This window comes from Haliotis cracherodii, unplaced genomic scaffold (assembly GCF_022045235.1).
Source record: "Haliotis cracherodii isolate W230 unplaced genomic scaffold, xgHalCrac1.p SCAF_24, whole genome shotgun sequence".
Classification (NCBI taxonomy): Eukaryota; Metazoa; Mollusca; class Gastropoda; order Lepetellida; family Haliotidae; genus Haliotis; species Haliotis cracherodii.
The window spans coordinates 4,737,544-4,763,756 of record NW_027266280.1 but is presented as its reverse complement, the minus strand read 5'-3'; the positions used below and the strand labels follow the sequence as shown (position 1 = coordinate 4,763,756).

General features: G+C 41.8%; 1 protein-coding gene across 2 annotated transcripts; it reads right to left on the bottom strand.

Annotated features, from left to right (window-relative positions):
- Positions 1-1,592: 1,592 nt before the first annotated feature.
- On the bottom strand, positions 1,593-22,057 carry LOC139472395 (peroxisomal acyl-coenzyme A oxidase 3-like). 2 transcript variants are annotated; one of them, XM_071254869.1, is made up of 15 exons: positions 21,717-22,057; positions 16,026-16,256; positions 14,405-14,479; positions 13,294-13,383; positions 11,989-12,221; positions 10,328-10,424; positions 9,923-10,102; positions 9,186-9,308; positions 8,860-8,980; positions 8,083-8,223; positions 6,914-7,024; positions 6,158-6,312; positions 4,844-4,988; positions 4,028-4,182; positions 1,593-3,266 (listed from the first exon to the last, which is right to left on the bottom strand). In XM_071254869.1, the coding sequence occupies exons 1-15, from the start codon at positions 21,942-21,944 to the stop codon at positions 3,150-3,152; spliced, it is 2,202 nt and encodes a 733-aa protein (XP_071110970.1). In that variant the 5' UTR covers positions 21,945-22,057; the 3' UTR covers positions 1,593-3,149. The 2 variants fall into 2 exon arrangements, with proteins under 2 accessions (XP_071110970.1, XP_071110971.1); XM_071254870.1 differs by having other exon boundaries at positions 8,095-8,223.
- Between the last annotated feature and the right edge of the window lie 4,156 nt (positions 22,058-26,213).

The window sequence follows — 26,213 nt, the reverse complement described above, 5'->3', positions numbered from 1 at the left end:
GTGGGATATCTGTCCATATCTGCTGGAGCATGTTTCGAAGATCCTGGAGTGTCTGTGGAACATGTGGTTGACGTCGAAGGCGCCGTTCCATCTCATCCCACATGTGCTCTATTGGCGAGAGATCAGGGGGGCGAGCCGGCAAGGGGATGACATTCACGTTGTTTTGTTGAAGACAATCCTGAACACATTGAGCAATATGAGGCCGGGCGTTGTCATGTTGAAAGGTAATGCCTGGACCATGATGACGCAAAAACGGTAGAACAATAGGGCCGATGATCTCGCCGCGGTAGCTCTGTCCATTGAGATTTCCCTCTACCACTATCAAATGGGTCCTCTGTCTTGCTGTAATCCCACCCCATACCATAAAGCTGCCGCCCCCGAACCGATCTTCTTCCATGACACAATGATTGACGTAACGTTCACCTCGACATCGGTACACTCGAATCCGTCCATCGCTGTGGCTGAGGTGAAAACGAGACTCGTCAGTGAATAGAACTTGTCCCCACTGCATGGCTGTCCAGCATAGACGCTGTCTGCATCACTGTAGACGTGCTTGACGGTGGTTTCCTGTCAAAATGGGACGTCGGGCAAGTCTTCTGGCGACAATCGCTGCCCAACTGTGGCGACGACGTACTGTTTGTGGAGATATTCGTCAGAGGCCAGGGATGTTTCTTGCAGTCACTGTTGCTGGCTGGAATTGAATTCGTAGGTGTGTTGTTCGAATCCAGTTGTCTTGTCGATTATTGGCCTCTCCGAGAATGGTCTCTCACTGCATTCGTGTGTTGCCAACGTTGCCATAAACACCAAATGGTGTTTCTGTGGACGTTAAATTGTCTTGCAACATCCTGTTGACTCGATCCTGCTTCAAGCATACCAATGGCTCGCAGACGCTCATTTTCGGACAGGCGTGGCATTTCGTAATGTTGAATAATTGCGTAATTTTGTTGTTTTTCTGAGTGGTTGTTGTCAGCATGATGCTAAACAATGCATATGGAATCCCGTTAACGCATTTTTTTATACCCATTCGTGGGTAGTGAAAAACATGGGGCTTGCATAAAAGTCAACTTTTGCATGGAATGCATGCTTTGCTGAAGCAGTTGCGTTTTTGTGACTTGATTCCATACATGTACTACAATATTGAAAACCAATCTTTACTTGTTTGAAAAATACACTAAAATATCGGTGTCACAGGAACTTTTGTTGTTGAGTATATATATGCAACTGTTTTCAGTTAAACTATTGTAAATGAAACATGTTTTCGTTGTCGAAATTTAATTATAAGCAATGACAGTGGAAGGAAAATTGTGCAAGTCTTAGATATTTATAATGGGGCGGTCGGATAGCCTGGTGGTTAAAGCGTTCTCTCGACACGCTGAAGACCCGGGTTCGATTCTTGACATAGGTACCATGTGTGAAGCCTATTTCTGGTGTCCCCCGAAGTGATATTGCTGGAATATTGTTAAAAGCGGCGTAAAACCATTGTCACTCAGATATTTATCATTCTGGCAAAAACCCATGAGCATAAACCAAGGATCATAATAAAAAAAGACAGCAGAAACAGCTTCCCACATTAGGGGAGTGGATGACTGGTTTGTTAAATCTTTATTAGAAATTACAATGACTTTTTTCAATATAATTACAATGTTTTTCATCTTATATTATTGAATATCTGCAAGTACCGGTACAATCTTGCAGTCCGACTTCGCGATGTGCCTTTCACTTCCTTGTTCAGCTTATCTATCATGTTCTTTCATATTTCAATGGTCAACTTAATACCTCGGCTTATCTACGGGGTCGACTTATCTGCGGGCATATACGGTAAGTAAGGATAAAATATATGGATGAACAACTTCTAATTCTAAATGCCTCTTAAAGAAGTTATTCTGAAAGCTAGTCGAATTCCAGGCTAATTAAGAATAACTATGTTGTCACTATTTGGCTTGTTGCAGGTTGTACACCTGAAGCTCCCGACTTACACGCTACAGTGGAGCCCTGCTAAACCAGACCCCAGAGAAACAGACCCTAGAGAACCGGAAATATTAATGTGAAACGAAATAAATACTAAAATGCTTCCTTTATCTGAAAATCTGGTTTCCAGATCTGGACAGTGACCAACATACTAGGGCTGGGACGTGTAACTCGGGTACCCGGGTCGGGTGGGTACTGAGTAGGACCCGGGTACCCACAGGATTACCCGGACCCGTGGTTAGTCACGTGATATATTATCTAATGACTAAAATTATCTGGAACTCTATGGTTACACTACAAGTCATTAATGTTCGCTTTTCTTTCTGACTATGTACCCATTCTTTCTGATTTGTCATATGGATGAATAAAGATATAACTTAAGTCAATTTCAGTGTATGCATGACCAGATTGTTTAATACATGTATCTAAATATGTTTTGCCAGGTCTATCGTTAGTTGGTCAGTTATAGTTATTTGACAATAAGGTGATTATCCTGAGTGATTGGGTGGCATACTATGAGATAACACCTTGTTTATACCTCGGTTGAATTTGGGTAGGGGAGAAAACTCAGTTAACAAGGGTTTCAGATATCCAGGAACTTGTTTATCCAGACAATATTTGAGAAAAAACAAGTGTCCGGATAAGCAAGGTTCGACTGTATATCCCTTCTGAATATTGTGTAACTGAGGTTCAAGCTACTGTGATGGACACTCTCACAGAGGCACAAGTACCTGGGCAAAAGACTGAAAGTTGAAATGCATGTTCACTCCTGTCTTCATTGATTCTATAGCTTCTAATACAACTGAAAGACATTTGTCAGGGTAATAGTTGTTTTCCACCCATAATTTCCGCAGCACAAACACAAAAGAATCTTTCACACAACATTTGCCAAAGTTAAAATACAATGACGTTACTACAATGTTCGAGATTAAGCAAGAAAGTCAAGGGGTCTTGTTATAACCCTAATGTTAATGGATCCAAATCGAGGGTTTCAAATACTACAAGAGCAAACATCAGGACCCCAGGACTGCCGTTAGTTTGGAACACAAGTACTATCTTCATTCAACACTCAGCATTTCTCTCTCATGTACAGAATCACAGACATTATGCATTAAATAAAGTCTTGTTCTCAGTCATCTTTCACGGAATGAGCTTTAAAGTCTCTTGTCTTAGCAGGCCAATCACAAGTTTGATTTAGGCTGACGAATCACAGGCTTGTTCACAAATTCTCTCCACCAATCAGGTCGCTGCAGCACGTCCTCTCCCTGCATCATGGCGCCGTATAGGTTCTTGTAAATCTGAAGAGAGATGCTGGCTGTAGTGTTTGATACTGTACAGAGCTGTCATTACTTCACGGGTTTGTATACAAGAATACATCGCACAAACGTCAATTCTGTGTAACTGTCCACCCCATGCTCTTACAGGTGTGCAGCAATTGTGTAACTCACCTGTCCGTCAGATGCTCTTACAGGTGTGTAGCAATTGTGTAACTCACCTGTCCGTCAGATACTCTTATAGGTGTGTAGAAATTGTGTAATTCACCTGTCCGTCAGATGCTCTTACAGGTGTGTAGCAATTGTCTAACTCACCTGTCCATCAGATGCTCTTATAGGTGTGTAGCAATTGTGTAACTCACCTGTCCGTCAGATACTCTTATAGGTGTGTAGAAATTGTGTAACTCACCTGTCCGTCAGATGCTCTTACAGGTGTGTAGCAAATGTGTAAGTCACCTGTCCGTCAGATGCTCTTACAGGTGTGTAGCAAATGTGTAACTCACCTGTCCGTCAGATGCTCTTACAGGTGTGTAGCAAATGTGTAACTCATCTGTCCGTCAGATGCTCTTACAGATGTGTAGCAATTGTGTAACTCACCTGTCCATCAGATGCTCTTACAGGTGTGTAGCAAATGTGTAACTCACCTGTCCGTCAGATGCTCTTACAGGTGTGTAGCAATTGTCTAACTCACCTGTCCGTCAGATGCTCTTACAGGTGTGCAGCAATTGTGTAACTCACCTGTCCATCCCATGCTCTTACAGGTGTGTAGCAATTGTGTAACTCACCTGTCCGTCAGATGCTCCTATGGGTGAGTTGAGGATGAAGTCGGTGGGCGCCATCACATCCACGAGGGCGACGGCATCGTTCTTCAGCTCCTGACACAAGCGGAGGATGGCCTCCCTCACCACACGGGGAGGACTGCTGCCAGTGATGTAGCCACCTGCACAATGGGGAGGCATGGACAGCGTTAGAAAATGCACTAGCCTGCTGGCCTGGGGCTAGTACAAATTCCTGCAGGCTAGTACAAATTTACAAACTTCCCTTTGCTTTAACATTACAAGGGCAGTTAATCTTTACCCGGGCCAGGAAAGCTGTTTAGTTTTAACCCTGATGGATAATGCATTCTGGACCATGAATAGTAAGCCTTGCTGTAACTGGTCTTGTGTATATAACAAGGTAATGTAGTAGGATGTCAAAGTTTCATAATTTTCATTTGAAACTGTTTATGTATTCTGTTGGCCACAACACATGATCTACTGGATTGTGGGTTGGTGTGTACTGTCGTGTATAGACCTCCAGGATGGTGGCTGTTTGTTTTGTTGTTTCTGTCTGATGGTACACACCCTGGTACAAAGTGGTCAGGTATATCTGTCTGAAGGTACATAACCTGGTACAAAGTGGTCAGGTGTTTCCATCTAATGGTACATACCCTGGTACAAAGTGGTCAGGTGTTTCCATCTAATGGTACATACCCTGGTACAAAGTGGTCAGGTGTTTCTGTCTAATGGTACATATCCTGGTACAAGGTGGTCAGGTGTTTGTGTCTGATGGTACATACCCTGGTACAAAGTGGTCAGGTGTTTCTATCTAAAGGTACATACCCTGGTACAAGGTGGTCAGGTGTTTCTCAATGCTCCACAAGCCGTACAGCGTACACAGGCGGGTCAGCACAGGCTGGAGGCTGGCAGGTGTCGGCTCCCCATTGTTTTCTTCAAGCAGCTTCACAAATCTGTCCAAGACATTCAACTACAAACCGAAAAACCTCATGTCACAGATAGCAACTTGCTTTGGTTATTAACTACAGAATACTATGGTTATAATGAACTCAAAGGGACCACTAATTTCAGTTTGTTAAAACAGTTGTTCATTATAAGCATATATATATACCATGTATACAGCATATATATACGGCAAATGGCCAGGACAAAAAGGCTGTTCATTATATCTGTTTGTTGTTATAAACATGTTCATTACATACAGTTTTATGTATAGATTCCACTCTGTCTCCTACACAAGGCTTGCACTTCCAGTTTCTTAATAGAGAATACTTCAACTTGTATCAGCTTTATTTGATTCACATTGATACCTACATGTTTTGACATGTCAAAAGTGTTAAAAATACCCACCCCTTATAGCATTGATATTGAGGTAAATTGTGACAGCCTGAATATCTTCCCTTTCAATCAGTGCCAGACCTAAACTGTAATATGTCACCTTCACAACTGCCAGTGCTGGAGTGTGAATCAAATATGTCGCATATATCATGTCTATATATTATAGTGCCAGACAAACTCTCCTATATCTCACCTCTATATCTGCCAGTTCCATACTACGCCTCTAATATCTCACCTCTATATACACCAGTGCCAGACAATGTCTCTAATATCTCACCTCAATATATGCCAGTGCCAGTCAATGTCTCAAATATCTCACCTCAATATATGCCAGTGCCAGTCAATGTCTCTAATATCTCACTTCTATAGACACCAGTGCCAGACAGTGTCCAATATCTCACCTCTATATGTACCAGTGCCAGACAGTGTCCAATATCTCACCTCTACATACACCAGTGCCAGACAGTGTCCAATATCTCACCTCTATATACACCAGTGCCAGACAGTGTCCAATATCTCATCCATTATACACCAGTGCCAGACAGTGTCAAATATCTCACCTCTATATACACCAGTGCCAGACAGTGTCCAATATCTCACCTCTACATACACCAGTGCCAGACAGTGTCCAATATCTCATCCATTATACACCAGTGGCAGACAGTCTCTAATATCTCACCTCTATATACACCAGTGCCAGACAATGCCTCTAATATCTCACCTCTATATACACCAGTGCCAGACAGTCTCTAATATCTCACCTCTATATACACCAGTGCTAGACAGTCTCTAATATCTCACCTCTATATACGCCAGTGCCAGACTGCGGCAGTAGTAGGCCTGACTGTCATTTCTGGCCGTGAAGGAGTCCTTGCCTGCTGCTGACTGCTGCTTGAGCCTGGCTGTACTGTCCTTCATCAAGTAGCAGACCAGCCACTGGTAGGCCGCAAGGGACACTGAACAAACAGGGAGCCCGTCATCACTATGTCAGCTGACAGCATGATACACGTATGACACACAGTGTGATGGTAATTAGTGCACATTTATCATAAGTTTGGTTGTTAACGCCACACTCAGCAATATTCCAGCTATAAGGTGTCAACCTGTACATAATCGGGTCTGGACCAGACAATCCAGTGACTAATACTTTGAGCAGTGATTCATGCCGTCGGGGTACAATGTCATGCAATCAATTAAATCACCAAACCTTCCCACCAGATCCATTAGGTTGGATCCATGACTAGGAGAGGTTGCACGGGGTCACACTATCACATGACTGGTTGTGAGCAGTCCTTACACACCTTGAATATCAATCAGTAAGACAACTTGTAACTGTTGCTTAGTTGTTTTGACACCAGTCAGATATTATGACCAGGTTATACAACCATCACAGATTATACAACTATCACAGATTATACAACTATCACGGATTACACAACTATCACAGTTTATACAACTATCACGGATTAGAGAACTATCACAGATTATACAACCATCACGGATTACACAACTATCACAGCTGAGGATGCACATGAGAAAGCTTTGTCTGTAGCTTACCTTGTGGATTCAGACAGTCTTCCACAGTGGAACTCGTGAATTTAGACGACAGAATCTTGTCCAGGTTGGCCAGAAAGTCCAGGCTGTTCAATGGCGTGGGGATTTGCTGACCTGATAGGCAACAAACCATACTTATCACATGAACAACAACAACAACAAAAACAACAACAACAACAACAACAACAATTTGTATAGCACAGAATAACCCTGGTCAATGGATCAGTGTACATTCAATTTTAATTCTCAGCTCCATGGGGAGTATAGAACCAAACTACCTACTGAGGCCCTAGAAGGTTTACAGTCACAATATCATCTCATCCTACCGGGTACCCATTTGTCAAGTAAACAGGTGCTCCAGTGTGGGACAGGGACATGCCCTAGGTCTACCTTTCCTCTGTTGGGCCATCTCGTACACAGACACACAACTAGGTCTACCTTTCCTCTGTTGGGCCATCTCACACACAGACACACAACTAGGTCTACCTTTCCTCTGTTGGGCCATCTCACACACAGACACACAACTAGGTCTACCTTTCCTCTGTTGGGCCATCTCACACACAGACACACAACTAGGTCTACCTTTCCTCTGTTGGGCCATCTCACACACAACTAGGTCTACCTTTCCTCTATTGGGCCATCTCACACAGACACACAACTAGGTCTACCTTTCCTCTGTTGGGCCATCTCACACACAACTAAGTCTACCTTTCCTCTGTTGGGCCATTTCACACAGACACTGAGCTAGATCTACCTTTCCTCTGTTGGGCCATCTCGTACACAGACACTGAGCTAGATCTACCTTTCCTCTGTTGTGCCATCTCGTACACAGACACTGAGCTAGGTCTACCTTTCCTCTGTTGGGCCATCTCGTACACAGACACTGAGCTAGATCTACCTTTCCTCTGTTAGGCCATCTCGTACACAGACACTGAGCTAGGTCTACCTTTCCTCTGTTGGGCCATTTCGTACACAGACACACAACTAGGTCTACCTTTCCTCTGTTGGGCCATCTCCTACACAGACACACAACTAGGTCTACCTTTCCTCTGTTGGGCCATCTCACACACAGACACACAGCTAGGTCTACCTTTCCTCTGTTGGGCCATCTCGTACACAGACACACAACTAGGTCTACCTTTCCTCTGTTGGGCCGTCTCACACAGACACACAACTAGGTCTACCTTTCCTCTGTTGGGCCATCTCGTACATGCCCAGGAGGTAGTTGCTGGTCTGCTGCAGGATCACGTTGTTGTCACCTTCATAGGTCATGTTGGGGTCATGGTCGTTCCGGATGTCGCCCAGTCGGTTCACTGCAACAACCATTGACTCATGTAGATATACAGTGAGGGACTTTACTAAAGCCTCAACAATATACATGTATAAATGAGGACTTTTCTTAAATCCTTTCCTCTGTAACCATATCAGCAAGTGGCTATTATCACCACAGTGTGTTCACTTAACCTAGTTTACCAACCTGTTACCTGTACTTTGCCAAATAATTTGAATGGAATAACGTCTGAGCCCTAAAGCATCACTTTCTAAGGTGATTGTTAATCCGTAAATGATAAACGACTATTTTTGCTACTCCATCAACAAGATAAATCCCGGACTTAAATGAACATTACAAGTGAGTGAGTGAGTTGGGTTTAACGCCGCTTTTAACAGTATTCCAGTTATATCGCGGCGTGTCAGCTTAATGTGGGAGGAAAGCCCGAAGTAATGCAGGTCTCAGACGTTTACCACTTCGGTGAAACCTACGAAACCCACGAGCACGGGTATGGTGCTGACAAACCTAGAAACATAATCGGGGCGAACCGGGATTCGAACATACAATCATAGGTTTCTGGTGTGCCCAAGGGACGCAACTCTGCACAGCAAATCATGGCGCCTAGACGACTGGGCCACCTGTGCCCCCATGAACATTACAGAGTAGCTGAAGACCGTACCTTTGAAGTAGCCATGACCACCACACGCTTCCCGGCATTCCTGGATGGAGTCCCTGGCCAGCCAGCCAGCCAGCGGTTTACTGGCACACGAGATGGCATGGATCTCCCGACCCAGCTCCGCCTACAACACGACCCCACGGTGTGAGTAGACAAACAGCAGTTAGATCTACACTATCATCATTCCTTGCTTACTAACACGGCTTTCTCATTCCATAAATGATAAAGCACCAAACTATTTTAAGGTAATGATCAAGGTGATCTAGCTTTTACACACCAAGAGATACTGACAATAGGTTATGCTACTATCAGGTCAGCTATAATCCTACCTGTTTCTCACTCTTATCCCCAGCCATCATGCCGATCCTCAACATGACGTAGTCCATGAAGAATGTGGTGGAGAAGTTTTCCAGAGCGTACATTGCTGCGATGTAGGGGATAAGTCTCCATTGCTGCAACACAACATCTCCAGGACATGAATACACCAGCCAGCACTCTGGGGTCTCCCAAACTGTAGATCATAGACTACATGACAGCACTATCTCAATCATATCAGCCAGGGAAAGCATTATCTGAGTTATATCATCCAGTGAAAGCATTATCTGAGTTATATCATCCAGTGAAAGCATTATCTGAGTTATATCATCCAGTGAAAGCACTATCTCAGTCATATCATCCAGTGAAAGCATTATCTGAGTTATATCATCCAGTGAAAGCACTATCTCAGTGATATTTGCTTTGCAACACAGATCATCTTCACTGGTGGCCAACCAATCCTCTTTTCAGGCAACTATCAGCTATAAATAGGGCCATTAAAATATGAGGGCTGGCAAGATATTTGTTAACAAACCCTCCTGGCTGTGAACTATGGAAACAAATTCACACACTGCTCCTACCTGAGTGAGTATGGTTTTATGCCATTTTTAGCAATATTCCAGCAATATCACGAAAGGGGACTAGAGATATGGGCTTCACACATTGTACCCATGTGGGGAATCGAAACTGGGTCTTTGGCATGACGAGCAAACACTTTAACCACTGGGCTACCCAACCGCCCTGCTCCTACCTGAAGCTGGTACTCCAGAACTGGGATCTCATTGTCCGATGGTCCAAACTGCCTGCGCACTGCGGAGTAGCGTACAGCGATGGGTAGAGCCAGCTTCATGTTGCACGTACACATCCCTGTGATGCCCACTCTCCCACCAGACAGGGCGCCAAGGGAGGCGCCAAACCTCTTGCTCGGATCCTGTAACCATGGAAACAATGGTGGAAACAGCCCAGAACCAAACAATACCAAACGATGTGGTAATTATTCATTGTATTTGGAAGTTATATCACTTCATTTTTATCTAAATACAATATTTACAATGGGGTCATCTTCAACTCTTAGATTTCTTGTCGTGAGAATATTTCAAGGATAGTATATGGACTGACTGCTACGTGGACACTTCAGCTGAACCAACCAGCATACCTTGTATGGTGTAACATAGCGACCCTCAGGTGTGACGTCCCCAAACTTGTCCAACAGGTTATCACGGGGGATGCGGTAATTGTTGAAAGAAACAAATCTGAAAAGTAGAAATTTTGGATTTTCCATATATCAGAATGAGACAGATGGTCATCAAAGTGAGTTTGACAGTGGCAGGTATGGATCCAGGCCGTCAAGTCTGGAGATCCTGACAGTGAAAGTATGGATCCAGGCTGTCCATCAGGTCTAGGAGGTGAGGTGAAATGGGGTTCATTGTTGAATTCAAGATTATCACACACAAGATTATCACACACATTTAGCGACTAGTGGTGGTGGTGTTTGTTTGTTTGTTGTTTTACGCCGCACTCAGCAATAGTCCAGCTATATGACGGCAGTCTGTAAATAATCAAGTCTGCCCAGGCAATCCAGTGGTGGTGGTGGTGATGGTGTGCTTGTATGCTTGTACTAATCCCCATTTTTATAGTGCTTGCCCACTGAGATACCATGCAGCAGTTTAACATCGATACCCCACTCAGACACAGTATACGGACTCCAAGTCGAACAGTCCTTGTTTTAACCCCTTAATGTTGAGCACCAGGCAGGGTAACATCAAGTACCATCTATTACGTGACCAGGGATCGAAACTTAATCAGATGACAATGTTGTTACAGCAATTGACCAGAAAAGATCAAGATTGAGTTAAATGCATCCCCCGATATAAAACTCCATGTACATTCATGAAATAAAAATGTTTCAATCAAACATTGCTGAAGTAGATTCTGGGAGCTCCTAGATTATAGTTATCAAGATCTCCTTGATCCAACAGCATGGATCCATGCTTACACTGTGTCAAGATCTCCTTGATCCAACAGCATAGATCCACGCTTACACAGTGTCAAGATCCACGCTTACACAGTGTCCTTGATCCAACAGCATGGATCCATGCTTACACTGTGTCAAGATCTCCTTGATCCAACAGCATAGATCCACGCTTACACAGTGTCAAGATCCACGATTATACAGCGTCCTTGATCCAACAGCATGGATACATGCTTACACAGTGTCAAGATCTCCTTGACCCAACAGCATGAATCCATGCCTACACGGTGTCAAGATCTCCTTCATCCGACAGCATGGATCCATGCTTACACAGTGTAGGTGTGGATCCATGCTGTTGGATCAAGGAGATCTTGACATTGTGTAAGTGTGGGTCCATGCTGTTGGATCAAGGAGATCTTGACACCATGTAAGCTAGATCCATGCTGTTGGATTAAGGAGATCTTGACACCGTGTAATCTAGATCCATGCTGTTGGATCAAGGAGATCATGACACTGTGTAAGCATGGATCCATGCTGTTGGATCAAGCAGATCTTGACACTGTGTAAGCGTCGATCCATGCTGTTGGATCAAGGAGATCTTGACATTGTGTAAGTGTGGATCCATGCTGTCGGATCAAGGAGTGCAAGCACAGATCCATGCTGTTGAGTTCAGGATATCATGACAGTATACACATTGAGCTATGCTTTCAGGATCTCCCTGGGTCAGTCCCTGGATCAGTTCCTAGGTCTGTCCCTGAGTCAGTTATTGGGTCAGTTATTGGTTCAGTCCCTGGGTCAGTTCCTGGGTCAGGTTGTTGGTTCAAGCTGAATATCTGCACACTCACCCGTTGTCAATACCATTGAGGCCAATCTTCTCCCCCATGTCCCCGACGAGCACCCCAGGGTACGCCAGCAGTGTCCGCGGGTCACGGACAGGAACAGCAAACGTGTGGAGCCCGTGACAAGAGCCATCTGGTGTGTACAACTGAGCGTAGAGCACAGCATGAGTGGCAGACTTGCCCAGGTTCCCCACCCAGATCTTGGTCGCCTCCACATCAGGGGTGTTCAACACATACTCCTGAAATCATCAGGTCATCACAATGAGCTCAAAAGCCTAATTTTTGTTTGTTCTTTAATGCCACACTCAGCAATATTCCAACTATATGATTGCAACAAGTAATCAAGTGAGGACCGGGACCCCGTTCCACAAAGCGATCTTAGCGCTACGATCATCGTAAGCCTATGTTAAAGTATGGGAGTTACGATCATCTTAGCAGCTAATATCGCTTGAGGAACGGGTCCCAGATAAACCAGTGATTAATATTGTGAGCAACGACCCATGTCATCGGGGTACGACGACAAGCTATAACAGAAGTCACTGAGTCTGACCACCCAATCCATTCAGTCGACTACGACCAGCATGGTTTACTGGTTGACTATTCTAAAATCAGATCTTACATTGTCTTAGTGCTTGCTACCACTACTCTAAGATTTGAGGACCTCCCAATACCGGTCACGTCTGAACGACCTTCCACGGACTTTGACCGACCAATGAAATGATAAAGAAGAAGTTGACATGAGCCAATCTTTACAGCACTAGTTTCAAACTGACAACTTCCATTCCCGACTACGCTTTGAAAAATATTGATTCAAAATTTGAAACTGAACAAAATTCTGGAATTTCTAATAGATGGCTAATATTGTACGGCAGTACTTCCCACGGGCTCTGGAAAGTCTCTACAGTTTCAAATGTTTATCCCATTGAAGCGAGAGATAGATGATGATTTTGATGAAATCAGTCAAAACTGCAGTTCAAAATCCTGTATTACCCAGTTTGAGGCTGCATGATTAGAAAACACTTTCCCGATCCAGCAAGCGATGCTCTGATTGGTCGGATGAAAGTTCAATCTGATGTGACCCTGGTGGGATATCCTCAGATCTTTGTTTAGCAGAAGTGAGAACTAAGATCCGATTCTAATCAGATTATTGAAATAATGTCAGTGTTATCAAATCTCAAACATTTCCCCAGTTACATACAAGTTCCATTGCTGAGAGTTATCATATACTGAATCTTCAGCCTGTACATTATTATTCAATCTCAGGCCAAACACTGCTCCTGGAAAATTATAACATTAACAAACTCCTCGTACCTTGGTGTTGGGGTCGTAGGTCGCGGTGGTCCTCATCGCCTTCGTGTTGCTGCCATGACTCAACTCAGTCAGAGCAAAGCATCCAAAATTCTGAAAGATCAAAAAACATTCACATACTAAACAAAAACACCAGTTACAGGTAGACACATACAGTGTATCAAGACGAGAATGAATGTGGATATCCCTAAACTTCTGGCTTTGTTTTTGTCTGTTGTTAAACGTCGCACTCAGCAATATTCCAGCTATATGACAGCAGTCTAAATAATTGAGTCTGGACCTGACAATCTAGTGATTGATATCATGAGCATAGAACCACGCAATTGGGATACAATGACATTCATCAACCAAGTCAGCGAGCCTGACAACCCGATCCCGTTAGTCGCCCCGCCGGGGTTAACCCTTACGGTCATGTGGACAAGGTATCCTAAATGACTAGTAGAAATGTGCCATTTTAAGGGATTAGCTATATGTTATCAGTATAAGGACTAGTGGACTAAAAATGTTGGTTCTTCCGCTACTCAAATCGTCTGTATGTATCCTTGGGCGATGGAGGAACATAGTGTGTGTTATAAACCTGGGAAGTACTGATGATGGTTGTAAATAGGGGAGGAACGATACCGCAAGGCCACGATATGATATATATCACAATACATAGGTCACGATATGATATATATATCACGATACATAGGCCACGATACGATATATATATCACGATACATAGGCCACAATAGGATATGTATCGCGATACACATATTTAATTGCATGGAAACTTCTTGACATTAACTATTTCAGAGCAGGTTCAAAAGAAAAAGCTAGCCGTAGACACATGTTCGTAAGGGCTTTTTTTAGTAGTGAACTTGAAACGCTGATTATAACACATCTTGCAATATCTGACTGACAAAAACATCATTAAACAAGTAGTAAGTAATATATTTCAGTAAGTGTATCATCTAGTATCGATACAGAAAAAAACATTTGTGTGTCGTATCGTCACATGATAACAGAGGATGCATGGCTGCACCGATGTATCGTTTCACCCCTAGTTGTAAATCAGACATCTCTCTGTGTGCACTGGGCCCTGGGCAATGAGTCCACATGCTTCACCTCTCACCTCAAACTTCTTGTTATCTTCTATGAGTTGCTCGTGTCTTTGAGACCCCATGGATGTGACCACACCACCAAACATCTAACATGCCAACACAAGAACACTTTAATTCACACAATTCACTGAACAACATTAGAATATTCCAGGTTCAAGAGTAGTATTTATTCCCTTTAAAAGGCCCTGGCAACAATATTTATAATCGGATCAGACTTCTACAGGACACCACAGCAACGTACAGAGGTCCAGATAACTTTTTGAGCAATTGAGTTTTTACTCTAGGGTTTCTATCTTAATTGGGTTATTATATTTTTCATTGGGTTATCAATATTGTTTCACTCATCTATTCATCACTCTATTGGGTTTTTCTTATAATTAGTGAACATTTTAAGATTTAAAAAAATAATAGTGTTTTAGATGCATATAATTGTTCTAAACATAAAGGCTTGACTAGGAAAGTAAATAAGTTCGTAATTTTGCTTCAGAAATAAGCTGAAAGAGCATCAATGGGTATTTACGCGAGCTGTTTTTATACATTTGAGTTTTTAATTTCATGCATGTGTTTCTGTAAGCAAGTTAATTGAAAGTAATTGGGTTTTGAATATTTTTTTAGCGTATTTTACGCAAAGACGCTGCTTATCTGTACCTCGGCATGTATCAGAACCATAGGCCTTGTTGTTTCCATCGGGAAGTCACAATGTAAAGGTTTGTGACACACAGACAGATGAAAGGATCGACATAACCTCCCTTAAACCTTAATTTCAGGTGAGACAAAACAAAGGAGCCCAAACTGAAAAGGACTTCAAGATAACACTCTGGCAATTAACCTAGATGAAGACATGAAACTTTTTAAGGATAGCAAGCTCTTCATTATTTATTCTTGTAACAATGTTTCCGGCCTACTGCTTGCCCCTTCATCATTGACTAAACCCGCGGATGGTCAAGAATTAGTCCTGAATAGTTGTTGAATAATTGTAAGGACATCTCTAGGCTCCTTCGTGCTCCTCCATCTCGTGAAAGGCGCCAGAAGTAGCCCTGGGCCCCGTTCCTCAAAGCGATCTTAGCGCTACGATGATCTTAAGCCTATGTTAAAGTAGGGGACTTACGATCACCTTAGCGCAAAGTTCACTTTGAGGAACGGTGCCCAGAACATTTTACAAAGAATAAAGAAGTTGTTATCCATAAACATCATAACGACATCATGTTCTTCCAACTTCTAAATAACCTGGATGCATGGATCCCAGAAGCTGCTCTGAATGGAAGAACTTTCTATTCTCTTTCATTGAACAATCATTAATTGATTATCAATTGATTCTTCAAACCAATTATCAATCTTGAAATTTTAACAGTGTTGAACAAATTTCAAAACACTTGGGCATGAAGTAATGGTTTCTCGTAATGCCTGGATGATGCTAGACTTGCAAAAGTCTCTAAGGCAATAATTATTAGTTTAAACCATAACTTCTAAATTATGTAATAATATGAACAAGTTGTCCCAATAAGAGACTTGAGTCCTTAGTCCACATATCTAGACTTGCCTTTAAGAGGATAGAACTACTAGACATCCATGGACTTATTTCAGTACAGCCTTGAAGCAAGGCTAGAATGGTGGTTCCCGATCGCGACCTACCTCCACGCTGAGCTGGACCTTGGCGGCCATGCTCCAGTCGTACATGCCCAGACTGTCAGTGAGGATCTTGTGCTTCAGGGGGTTGGTGTACAACTCAGAGTCAGGGAGAAAGTTGTACGCGAAAATCTGCCGCACACGTTGAAAAGCCAGTTTCCGTGTCTCGGACAGACTTGGTGTGGAGTATGACCTTGAGAACAGTGGGTCATTTTCCAGTGTTTTCCAAATCTTGTTCTGAAATGAAGAGATGGAAAAGTTAAGATTTGAAAAGATTTTCACCAGAGTTTTGCCTGGGTTTTTGTTCAAGTCCTTATGCCTGTCATTTATAATGTTCGAGGTAAGGCATAGTAATCCGTCTCGGTCATATGTGTCATGCCTCACAGGATTTCTAATATGTGAATTGCATGATGCTAAAGTCGGCCGACATGGAAGATGATATTAAATGTCCTCCTTAAAATCATCAAAAACAAATGTAATAGGTCAAAGACAAGATTTCCTCGCAGACAAATGAAGTTTTCCTGGTTTTAATGTAGATGTTCTTCACATATTTCTCTTGTCAATGTTTTATCAAATACATGGTTGTACATGTGTCGTCTATATTGAGTATTCACAACTTATGTGACTGATGAGTGAGTTTGGTTTTACGCCACCTTCAGCAATATTCCAGCAATATCCTGGCAGGGGACACCAGAAATGGGCTTCACCCATTGTACCCACGTGGGGAATCAAACCCGGTTCTTCGGCATGACAGTCAAACACTTTAACCTCTGGGCTGCCCTACCGCCCTGTGTGACTGACAAGGATGTCACTCTGCAAGATCCATCTCAGTGTTAGAACTGGCACTAGTCCTACAGTCCTTGCCAAACTGCCCAATAGTTAAGGTGTCCTAAGGACTAGAAGAAATTGGCCATTTTTAAGGGTTTTGCTATACGTTATCATCAAAAGGGGTAAAACAGTCAGTTTCTATCGCTGTTTTAAACTTATCCTGACCTCTGTCTAAACTGGACCATAATCAACCCTCAATCTGGTTCACATAGATTTGCAGCATTTTATTCTCTATTCATCAGCACTACCAGCTGTCCATTATTGAAATCGATGCTTTTACAAACATGCAACTCTTCTACATCATGTACCTGACACAGAATATTTAATAACAGCATATCAATAATTTCTCACAAAAACTGAGGGTAGGTAAATTTATTTTAAACAATCTGCAATTTTATCCTGTGCACTATTGTCACTCACAATACATACAATATCATCTCGTCCCACAGATAACAGTACAAAGGCGGGATATCTGCATGTGTTCACAGCTGTGGGGTTTGTAATGAGTTCAAACCTGTCTCCCATTGTGGCAATAACCGTCCTGCATGTAAACTCATCTATCTCCTGGCATGGTGGTGTTTGTAATAAGTTCAAACCTGTCTCCCACCATGCCCACTGTGGCAATACCCGTCCTGCATGTAAACTCATCTATCTCCTGGCATGGTGGTGTTTGTAATGAGTTCAACTCCTGTCTCCCATTGTGGCAATACCCGTCCTGCATGTAAACTCATCTATCTCCTGGCATGGTGTTGTTTGTAATGAGTTCAACTCCTGTCTCCCATTGTGGCAATACCCGTCCTGCATGTAAACTCATCTATCTCCTGGCATGGTGGTGTTTGTAATAAGTTCAAACCTGTCACCCATTGTGGCAATACCTGTCCTGCATGTAAACTCATCTATCACCTGGCATATCCTTCCACATAAACATTGCTGCCAAGAGTTTGATAATCAGCCATGGTATTGTAGCAAGTTTACCACCTTCCTTTGCATTGTGGTTGATCATTCCTTCGTTTGTTATATATCCATCATCAACCGTGTGTCGGTCCCATTTACTTATGCGAAAATTAATACAGGAATCAATCTGGGATTCCACATTAAGTGCCATGGTCAAGCAATTTGGGATAAAATTGTGACATTGTTCAAAATTAGATTATTTTAATTCTGAGGGAATGGGATTTTTTTATTTTCAATCAAATGGAGTTTTTTTGCTATCATTTGATGCTGATTTGGGACCGAATATCGGCCTCTGTGTACGTCTAGATAAATCTCTGCAATATCAGGCTTTGTATGATAAACATCATCTATAATTAACATTATTTCCCTCCAGGAGGTGAGGTGAAATCGGGTTTAACCCTGAGTCCAAGATTATTGCACTTATATAGCGACGTGCATGCACATGTGTGGCTGCTTGTACTAGTCTAGACTGATGCTGATTTATAATGCTAGCCCACTGAGATACCATGCCAAAGTTTAACATGAATACCCCACTCAGACACAGTATACTGACTCCGAGCCGACCAGTCCTTGTTTTAGCCCCTTAATGCCAAGCGCCAGACAGGGTAACAACAAGTACCATCTTTTAACGTCTTTTGGTATGAAGCGGGCAGGGATCAGACCCCTGACCTTCTGCTCTTCGGGTAGACGCTCTATCCTCTAGACCATGGAGGCCGTTGGCTTCGTGGTAGAAATACATTTATATGAACTTAAGGCCCCTTATCACAGGGCTGCGACCTTTGTACCACCTTTGAGTGATCAAAAACTGGCCAGAATGCTCAATTGTGGCCTAAACCCAGAAAATCATATTTCCATGTAACTGTTCCAGCAGTTGTTCAGCAGTAACTGCTCGAGTTGTTCAACGTCTGTAACCACAATGAAACACTGCAGGTACAAGTCCTTTATTTATAGGCAAGCTGAGGAGGCACTAGAGATAGCTCAAAGGAGGCAAAAAAGAGGTAGAAGCATTGCCATGGTGTCTCAAGGGTTGCTGTGGTCGCCGAATGGATGCACGGCGGTCACCACAGTCATCGTTCAATGCACGCCGTTTGTCGCCCGAAGGAGGCACAAGGGAGGCAGAAGCATCACCCAGGTTGACGGGAAAATATTTCAGCAGAACACATCTATTACCTGGCGACCATTGGACGACCACCGTGCCTTCATTCTGCAACAGCGGTAATGCTTGTGCCTCCCTTCTGCCTCCTTTGAGCCACCTTTGTGCTACCAACCTCCTCGGCGACCTTTGTGCGACTGTTTTGAAGATGTTCAATAACTCATGGTGACCATGGCGTCCATGGCAACGTCTGAACCTCCTGTGTACCACCTTGGAACGACCTAGGCAACCATTCTGCCTCCTTTGAGCCACCAATGACAACCTGGCTTTTATGGTCGTACACGGGAGGCACAAAGGGCACAATCCTGTGTAAAGGCCCCGTTACTAAATGCTTCAAGCTGCACTGGTTGTCTTATAACACTGACGAGAGAACAGAAAGGGAATTACATTTTGACGAATTCAGGCTTTGAGGTCTGCCAGAATGACATCAGCAATATTCCAGCTATATAACGGCGATCTGTAAATAATCAAATCTGGACCAGAAAATCTAGTGATTGACATCATGAGCATCAAACTACACAATTGGGGTACGATAATCAACCAAGTCAGCGAGCCCACCACCCAATCCCGTTAGTCGCCTCTTACGACAAGCATGGGTTGTTGAAGACCCATTCTACCCCAGATCTTCATGGGGCGGCAGTATGTGAATGTCCTTGAATAACATGACATTTAAAACACTGCTGGACTCACACTGTGACAATCTGTAGAAATCTCCCTATACAAAGTCCAGTTGTACTAATGTACCGGTATATCCACATATCATCATATCAGTCATGGCAAGTAATGGCTCAACAAGATAACTGATCAGTAACTGATTGTAATTACAAACCTTTCACCTTATTATCCCGAGTCAAGGAGTGCAGTTGTACTGCTTTGAAACAAGGAGTTGTCTGTCAAAGTGAGCACCTTGGCCACAATATTCCATATTGGATGTATTAAGCGCCACCTTATCAACTGCTAGACCTAATTGTATTTTAAAGATTGACTGAGTGAGTGAGTTGGGTTTAACGCCGTTTTTAACAGTATTCCAGTTACATCACTGCGTGTGAGCTTAATGTGGGAGGGAGGCCGAAGTAATGCAGGTCTCAGACGTTTACCACTTCGGCGAAACCCACGAGCATGGGTATGGTGCTGACAAACCTAGAAACATAATCAGTGCGAACCGGTATTCGAACCCACAATCATAAGTTACTGGTGAGCCTAAGGAATCCAACTCTGCACACCTGTGCCCCCGTATGTTTTAGAACACTTTATAAGCTTTATAATGTATTAAGAACAAAAATGTACTTGAACATAAGGAAGAGAATTTAGGGGTTGTCAACTTCTTTATTATGAAGAACACAAAGTTTCGGAGTATATACTTACTCCTTCATTCACCTCATCATGCTCATGAAGGAGTAAGTATATACTCCGAAATGTTGTGTTCCCCATAATAAAGAAGTTGACAACCCCTAAATTCTCTTCCTTATGTGTATCACTTCTAAAACCTTTCAAAGTCTTGAAAAACAGTATCATCAAAAATACAGAATATCAGTACAGATTTTTTTACAGTAAAAACAGCAATGTAGAAGATAGTCTAAGAGGTAACTGCCTAGTTGGTGAACGATAATTTATCAAAAAGTTTCAGTATTAAGGACATTTGAACTAAGTCTGCTTGATCTCTGACAAAACTTGTAACTTGTGTATAGTTTTAACAAAGAGCTCCCCCCACCTTGTCAATTTTGGGGATTCTGTGTTAGAATGGGTCCCCATCCAATCTCATTAAAATCAGATCTTAGTTCTCGCTACCGCTTAACAAAGATCTGATGTCATCCCATCACGGGTCACGTCAGACCGACCTTGCGCAAACTCTGACCGACCAATGGAATGACCAATCAGAGGGCAGCATTCTCGTGCTTTACGGAACTAATTTCAAATTGGCGACTGTGCTTCGAAACATATTTTGACAAATTCTCGATTACAAATTTGAAACCTAAACAAAAGAACATTCTGGCATGGCTTATAGATAGTCTAGATTGTATGGAATCAGTTGTTAAATCCGTAACTATCGTTCAGAGTACCCTGTGTTAAAGTTTTCGAGGTTATATGATTAGAAATCACATTCCGACTGTCACTTTCATGATCTGGTAAGCGATGCTCTGATTGGTCGGATGAAAGGTCGTTCTGACGTGACCCCTAATGGGATGTTTTCAGATCTTTGTTTAGCGGTAGCGAGAACTAAGGTCTGATTTTAATGAGATTGGGTCCCCATCATACAAATCAACGTTATCATGGTTATAGATCAATTGGTCACCAATGTGATGGCGGCCTGTAAATAATCAAGTCTATGAGCAATGTTCCATTGCGTCAAGCTACAATGACGCGCAATCAACCAAGTCACTGTGTCGGACCACCTGATCCATTTTAAACACCTGTTCCAAGACACAACATATGATGAAAGTGTGGCGATATCTACACCAAGTAAAAGTCGAGCTGATCAACAAAGTAGTGTATTAGCCATACCAGTCTTCTACTTGTCACTGACTGACCAGTTGTGTTGTAGGCCTGTTTTTTCCTAACATCCTCAAGTATAAAACAGACAATGCAACATCACTGATCTGTGACAAGTGAATAATATTTACACCATATGAAAAATAATATAACTGACAACTTATCACAAAATAATATAGGTCCTATAAACAACAAAAGTTATGTAATAAATATAGGCCTATATTCTATATCCTTATTTCTTAGTTAATCAACGCTTTGATCCATTCAATTACCTTAAAACGGATCACATCTTCACCGTCAATGAATAGTCGCATCTGTTTCCAGTCAAAGGACGCCCTTTTTCTGTAAGGATCCAGCGGCCCAGGCTTAAAATCCTTCATAACATCGAGATTGTTGACATCGTCCGATTTGTTTTCATAAGGCTCTGGTGCGACGGTGCTTACTGACAACCCATTTGCGGTGGGGGTAGATGCGATATTTCGTCTCTTAGTGTCCGCCATATTCTTACCTGTTCTAATTCTATAGTAACCACAATGTTTCGTCACACAGATCTGAATAATAGCTCCCTGTCCTCTCGGAGTGTATAATGATCAAAGTTCGTTTCAGCACATGAATCAACTCACGTACGGAAAAGTGCAAAAGTGGGATTGCATGGCAGTTAATGCGGAAAATGAATTCTATATGACTGGTTACAACTACATCGCGAGCTCGGATATTAAATGCAAAACATGACGGGTTGCGGTAATCTCGTACACAAAACAACCTCGTATACGGAATTTTCGGTAATCTTGTACACAGTTTAGAAGATCCATGTAATCTTTTACAAGATAACAAATTTTCGTACATAGTTTTATATAAGGCGATTTTTATTGGAAATATATACTTTGATCATCTGGAATCAAACAATATTTGTCTTTTAAGATTATAACACCCAAGTGTGTCATCATATTGGTTACGTTTTTGTAAAGTGTTCAGTTGAAAATGTGAACACGGAATATCGTTTTGAATAGCGTGTTGATTTACTGGAGTATGAACTCTTTGAACCGTGCGAGTTTAAATATTATAAACGCCGGAGCTTGCGACTCATTTCTTAAAAGGTGATGCTATTAATTAGGCTTGAATAGGATAATTATTTGGAGACTCAGAGTAGATCAATTATACAGGTTTCTTTCATGTTTTGTTCATGTCGGCAGAGACCATAAAATAGAAAATAAAATCTTTTTAGTAGTCTCTGATCGGAATCTGAACAGTGTTACGTGTTTAACTGTTTACAATGTAGACACTGTAGGATATTATATCATTCTATAAAGATGAACGCCTGCGTTGTATGCTTAAGAAAAAGCACGACCGAGGGTTTTTGTGTATAGGATAAAACACGTCCGAGGGTTGTTATGATATTTAAACCCCGCATCCCGAGGGATTTTCCGAGAGAAAGGGTTTTAAATATCATAACAACCTGAGGGGAAGTGTTTAATCTTACTTATAAACCGATTTTGAACCTTAAAATTATCCCCAAACTAAATTTCAACCCATCAATCCTCGGGAATATAAAGAAAACATTTGTCATTTGATTTTACATTTCATTGCATGTTACAATCTGAACGGAAGTTATATTAATAAAATACCCAGGACACATTATAAAATAACTGGGATATTATAACACATTATATAGCAAATATGACTTGAATATCCTATAAAATCCCAGGGACATTACAACGTCCCTGTTCAGGAGATTTAACCCTACTGGAGAACAATAGGATGACGTCACCGGAGGATTATAAGATATTTTAAACACGCATCCGCGGGATAAAACCAAGGTACGTGCGTCATCCCCGAGGTTTTATCCCAAGAAAAAGGGGTTTAGATATCATAAAAACCGAGGGGAAGTGTTTTATCTTACTTATTAAACAACATTTATCAACATTTTTATGTTTCAGTCATACTTTCTATGAACATTTGGAAACGGTCGTAAAATATCTGTTGCTGGCGGTACTTGAAAAATACATTCTTAAAGCATTCTGATATATCAGCGCGTCTCTAGCCTAGTGGTACACTAATTTGCGTGTTCGATCCTCGGGAATATTAAGAAAACATTTTTCATTTGAATTTACATTTCTTTACATTGTGTTTAAAAACAAAATAAATTTCTAGCTCGAAACATTCATATGTTACAATCTCAACGGGAGATGTATTCATAAAATCCCCGGGGCTTGTGTTGCATTTGTGCGCTGAATATTGTCACCAATTTCGTATTGTTTATGTTTAATTATTAAATATGCAACCTTTGAAGTTATTATTGTTGATAATTTATGTTTACGAATTGACTTCAGCATTTGTTGCGTTTATCAGTCGTAGCGGATTTGCGTAGATGATTTGCGGGAAATATGAACACGATTTTACGTTTATATACCTACATAAATCAGCAAATGCAAAATAAATATTTAAGTCAATTCATTAATATTTAACTATCTAGTTAATTCACGCAATACGTTACATTTTCTCATAGTTTTCGAAGCCAGCAAGTGGCAACGTGACGTCATATCAATGCATCGTCGCATGTGATCATTACGTCGTCCATTGTTTATGACGCCACAGACGTTTTATTGTGACGTCGTTCCAATTGTCCGATAAGTTGCGAAATTGTAGCTATATTCGTACTGCTCCGCTTTTACTATCCGACATACACTTAGAAGATTAATTTCGCGAGAACCGTTGACCCGGCGTGTATTAGAGAACCCCTGACTTGTTTAAGAAACCCACTGTGTAATAGAGGTAACACCGATACGTTATACAGTTTCCTATGGGTGATCGATCGTCAGCCATATCGTCAGATATGTAGGAAATCGATGTATTCATGCGCACATATTTGTGTGTGAAAAGGCTCAATATATTTAAAAGGGGTTTTTGTAGCAAGAAGGATATTTCCTTCTTAGCCAATCAGAATCAAGAAGCATGCAATGTCTTGGTAGAATGGTCGATATATATATTGTCTGACAACTTATGTTTGGTATGCATAACCTATTAGTCTGCACGGTATGTCATGGAATGAGTTTCAAATATAAATGCGTGCGTGTGTGTGTGTGTGTGGGCGTGCGTGCGTGCGTGTTAGTGTGTGCGTGTGCGCGCGCGCGTGTCTGTGCGTGCGTGTTAGTGTGTATATATGTCTGTGCGTGCGTGTTAGTGTGTGTGTGTGTGTTTGTGTTTGTGTGTGTGTGTGTGTGTGTGTGTGTGTGTGTGTGTGTGTGTGCGTGCGTGCGTGTGTATATGTGTGTGTGTGTGTGTGTGAAGCGTACTGATCATTTTCTAGTTATGACGTTCGTTTATTATTCAGGATATGCATGTTATCTACTGCCACAACGTCGCTTTATTTTATATTCCAATTCGGAATACAATACAGCAGTCGTTATGTAAACCTGCAGTTCAGTCCACTGCCTTTTTTGTTTTGTAGATTCTGAACACAAATACCGTATATCCTCTAATAAGCAAGGATAAGACATATGGATGGACAACTTCATTACAATTCGGAGCGACGTTTCGGTGTAGGTTCGGACACCGTTACCAAGCACGTGATGTACACGGTATGGTTCTCAATATTCTTCTTAACTCTATACACTGTAGAAAGAGGAGTATCTGTGCTCTTTGCTAATGTAGCAGCATCAGTGATGCCTTCATCATGTAGCTGTGGAATCAACCTTTTTCTCTCCTCTGCACTCATTTCTGACATATATATATCAGGAAAAGTCGTCGGCTCCCCTTCAAGGGAGATAACTCTAATTTGCAACTTCTAAAATTGAAGAAGAGTTGCTTCCCTTTGACCATGCCTCAATTTTGAACACTCGTCAATATTGATATTTTATGTATGCTTCCTTGAATATGACATTAAAATTCTCATTAATTTTGAACCAGACTTATATATATACAGGTATGAGGCAGTGTTTATTCATCTGAGTAGATTAGGATGTGGTAACACTGGAGTAACATTCAAGATTATTGCACTTTTTGCGATTAATGCCGAGTTTATGGTGCCAGATACCATGTCACTGTTTAACATTAACTCCGAGAGCGACCAGTTCTTCTTTGAGTCCTTCATGCCGACCGCCATGCATGGTAACAACAAGTACCATCTTTTGACGTCTTTTGGTATGACGCTGCCGGGAATCGAACCCACGGACACAAGACCACGGAGGCGGTATTTTTGCATGTAAGTAAGACAAACACCTTTCTTGTGGAAATTCTTTCAATTATCCTTAAATAAATAGAAGAATATATGATACTGGCCATAAGTAATTGACAGTTATATATAATTGGTACCCCGGTGTAGATTATATTGCAATCATAGTGTTGGCTCACCTGGCTGAAAGTCAAGTGTGGTTAGTATGCCATGGCCCGGTTTTCCATCATCCATGGGCATTTTCTCCTTGGAAACAACTTGACCATTGAATCTGAAAGCGGTACAGATCCGATGTTTGGCAATCACTCTGCCATTTTGTTTTCAAATTAAATGTGGTATATATGTTTTATTAGTATTTTGTGCCATAATTTGAATTTTGACCTTGATTTGCTATTTGATCACATTCTTAAATTCAAAATACATGATTAGTGATGGGCACATTTGTTTACACTTAAACTTCGTGTATTAGGTCAGCAGGAAAAGACTTCTGTAGAAATTGCTTCTTTTCTAGTTTCTAAAACTTAACGTGGATGCATGTCACCATTTTCATGATAATTGGATTCAGGTTTATGAAAGGAATAAAAATTGAAAGTCTATC

Excerpts from the sequence above, each read along its gene's own strand:
- LOC139472395 (XM_071254869.1), bottom strand. The coding sequence starts at position 21,944 with ATGGCGGACACTAAGAGACGAAATATCGCATCTACCCCCACCGCAAAT. Across the intron at positions 6,313-6,913 it reads AGACTGTCTGAATCCACAAG|TGTCCCTTGCGGCCTACCAG; the intron begins GTAAGCTACAGA and ends CTGTTTGTTCAG. Across the intron at positions 4,989-6,157 it reads TGGCACTGGCGTATATAGAG|TTGAATGTCTTGGACAGATT; the intron begins GTGAGATATTAG and ends TTCGGTTTGTAG.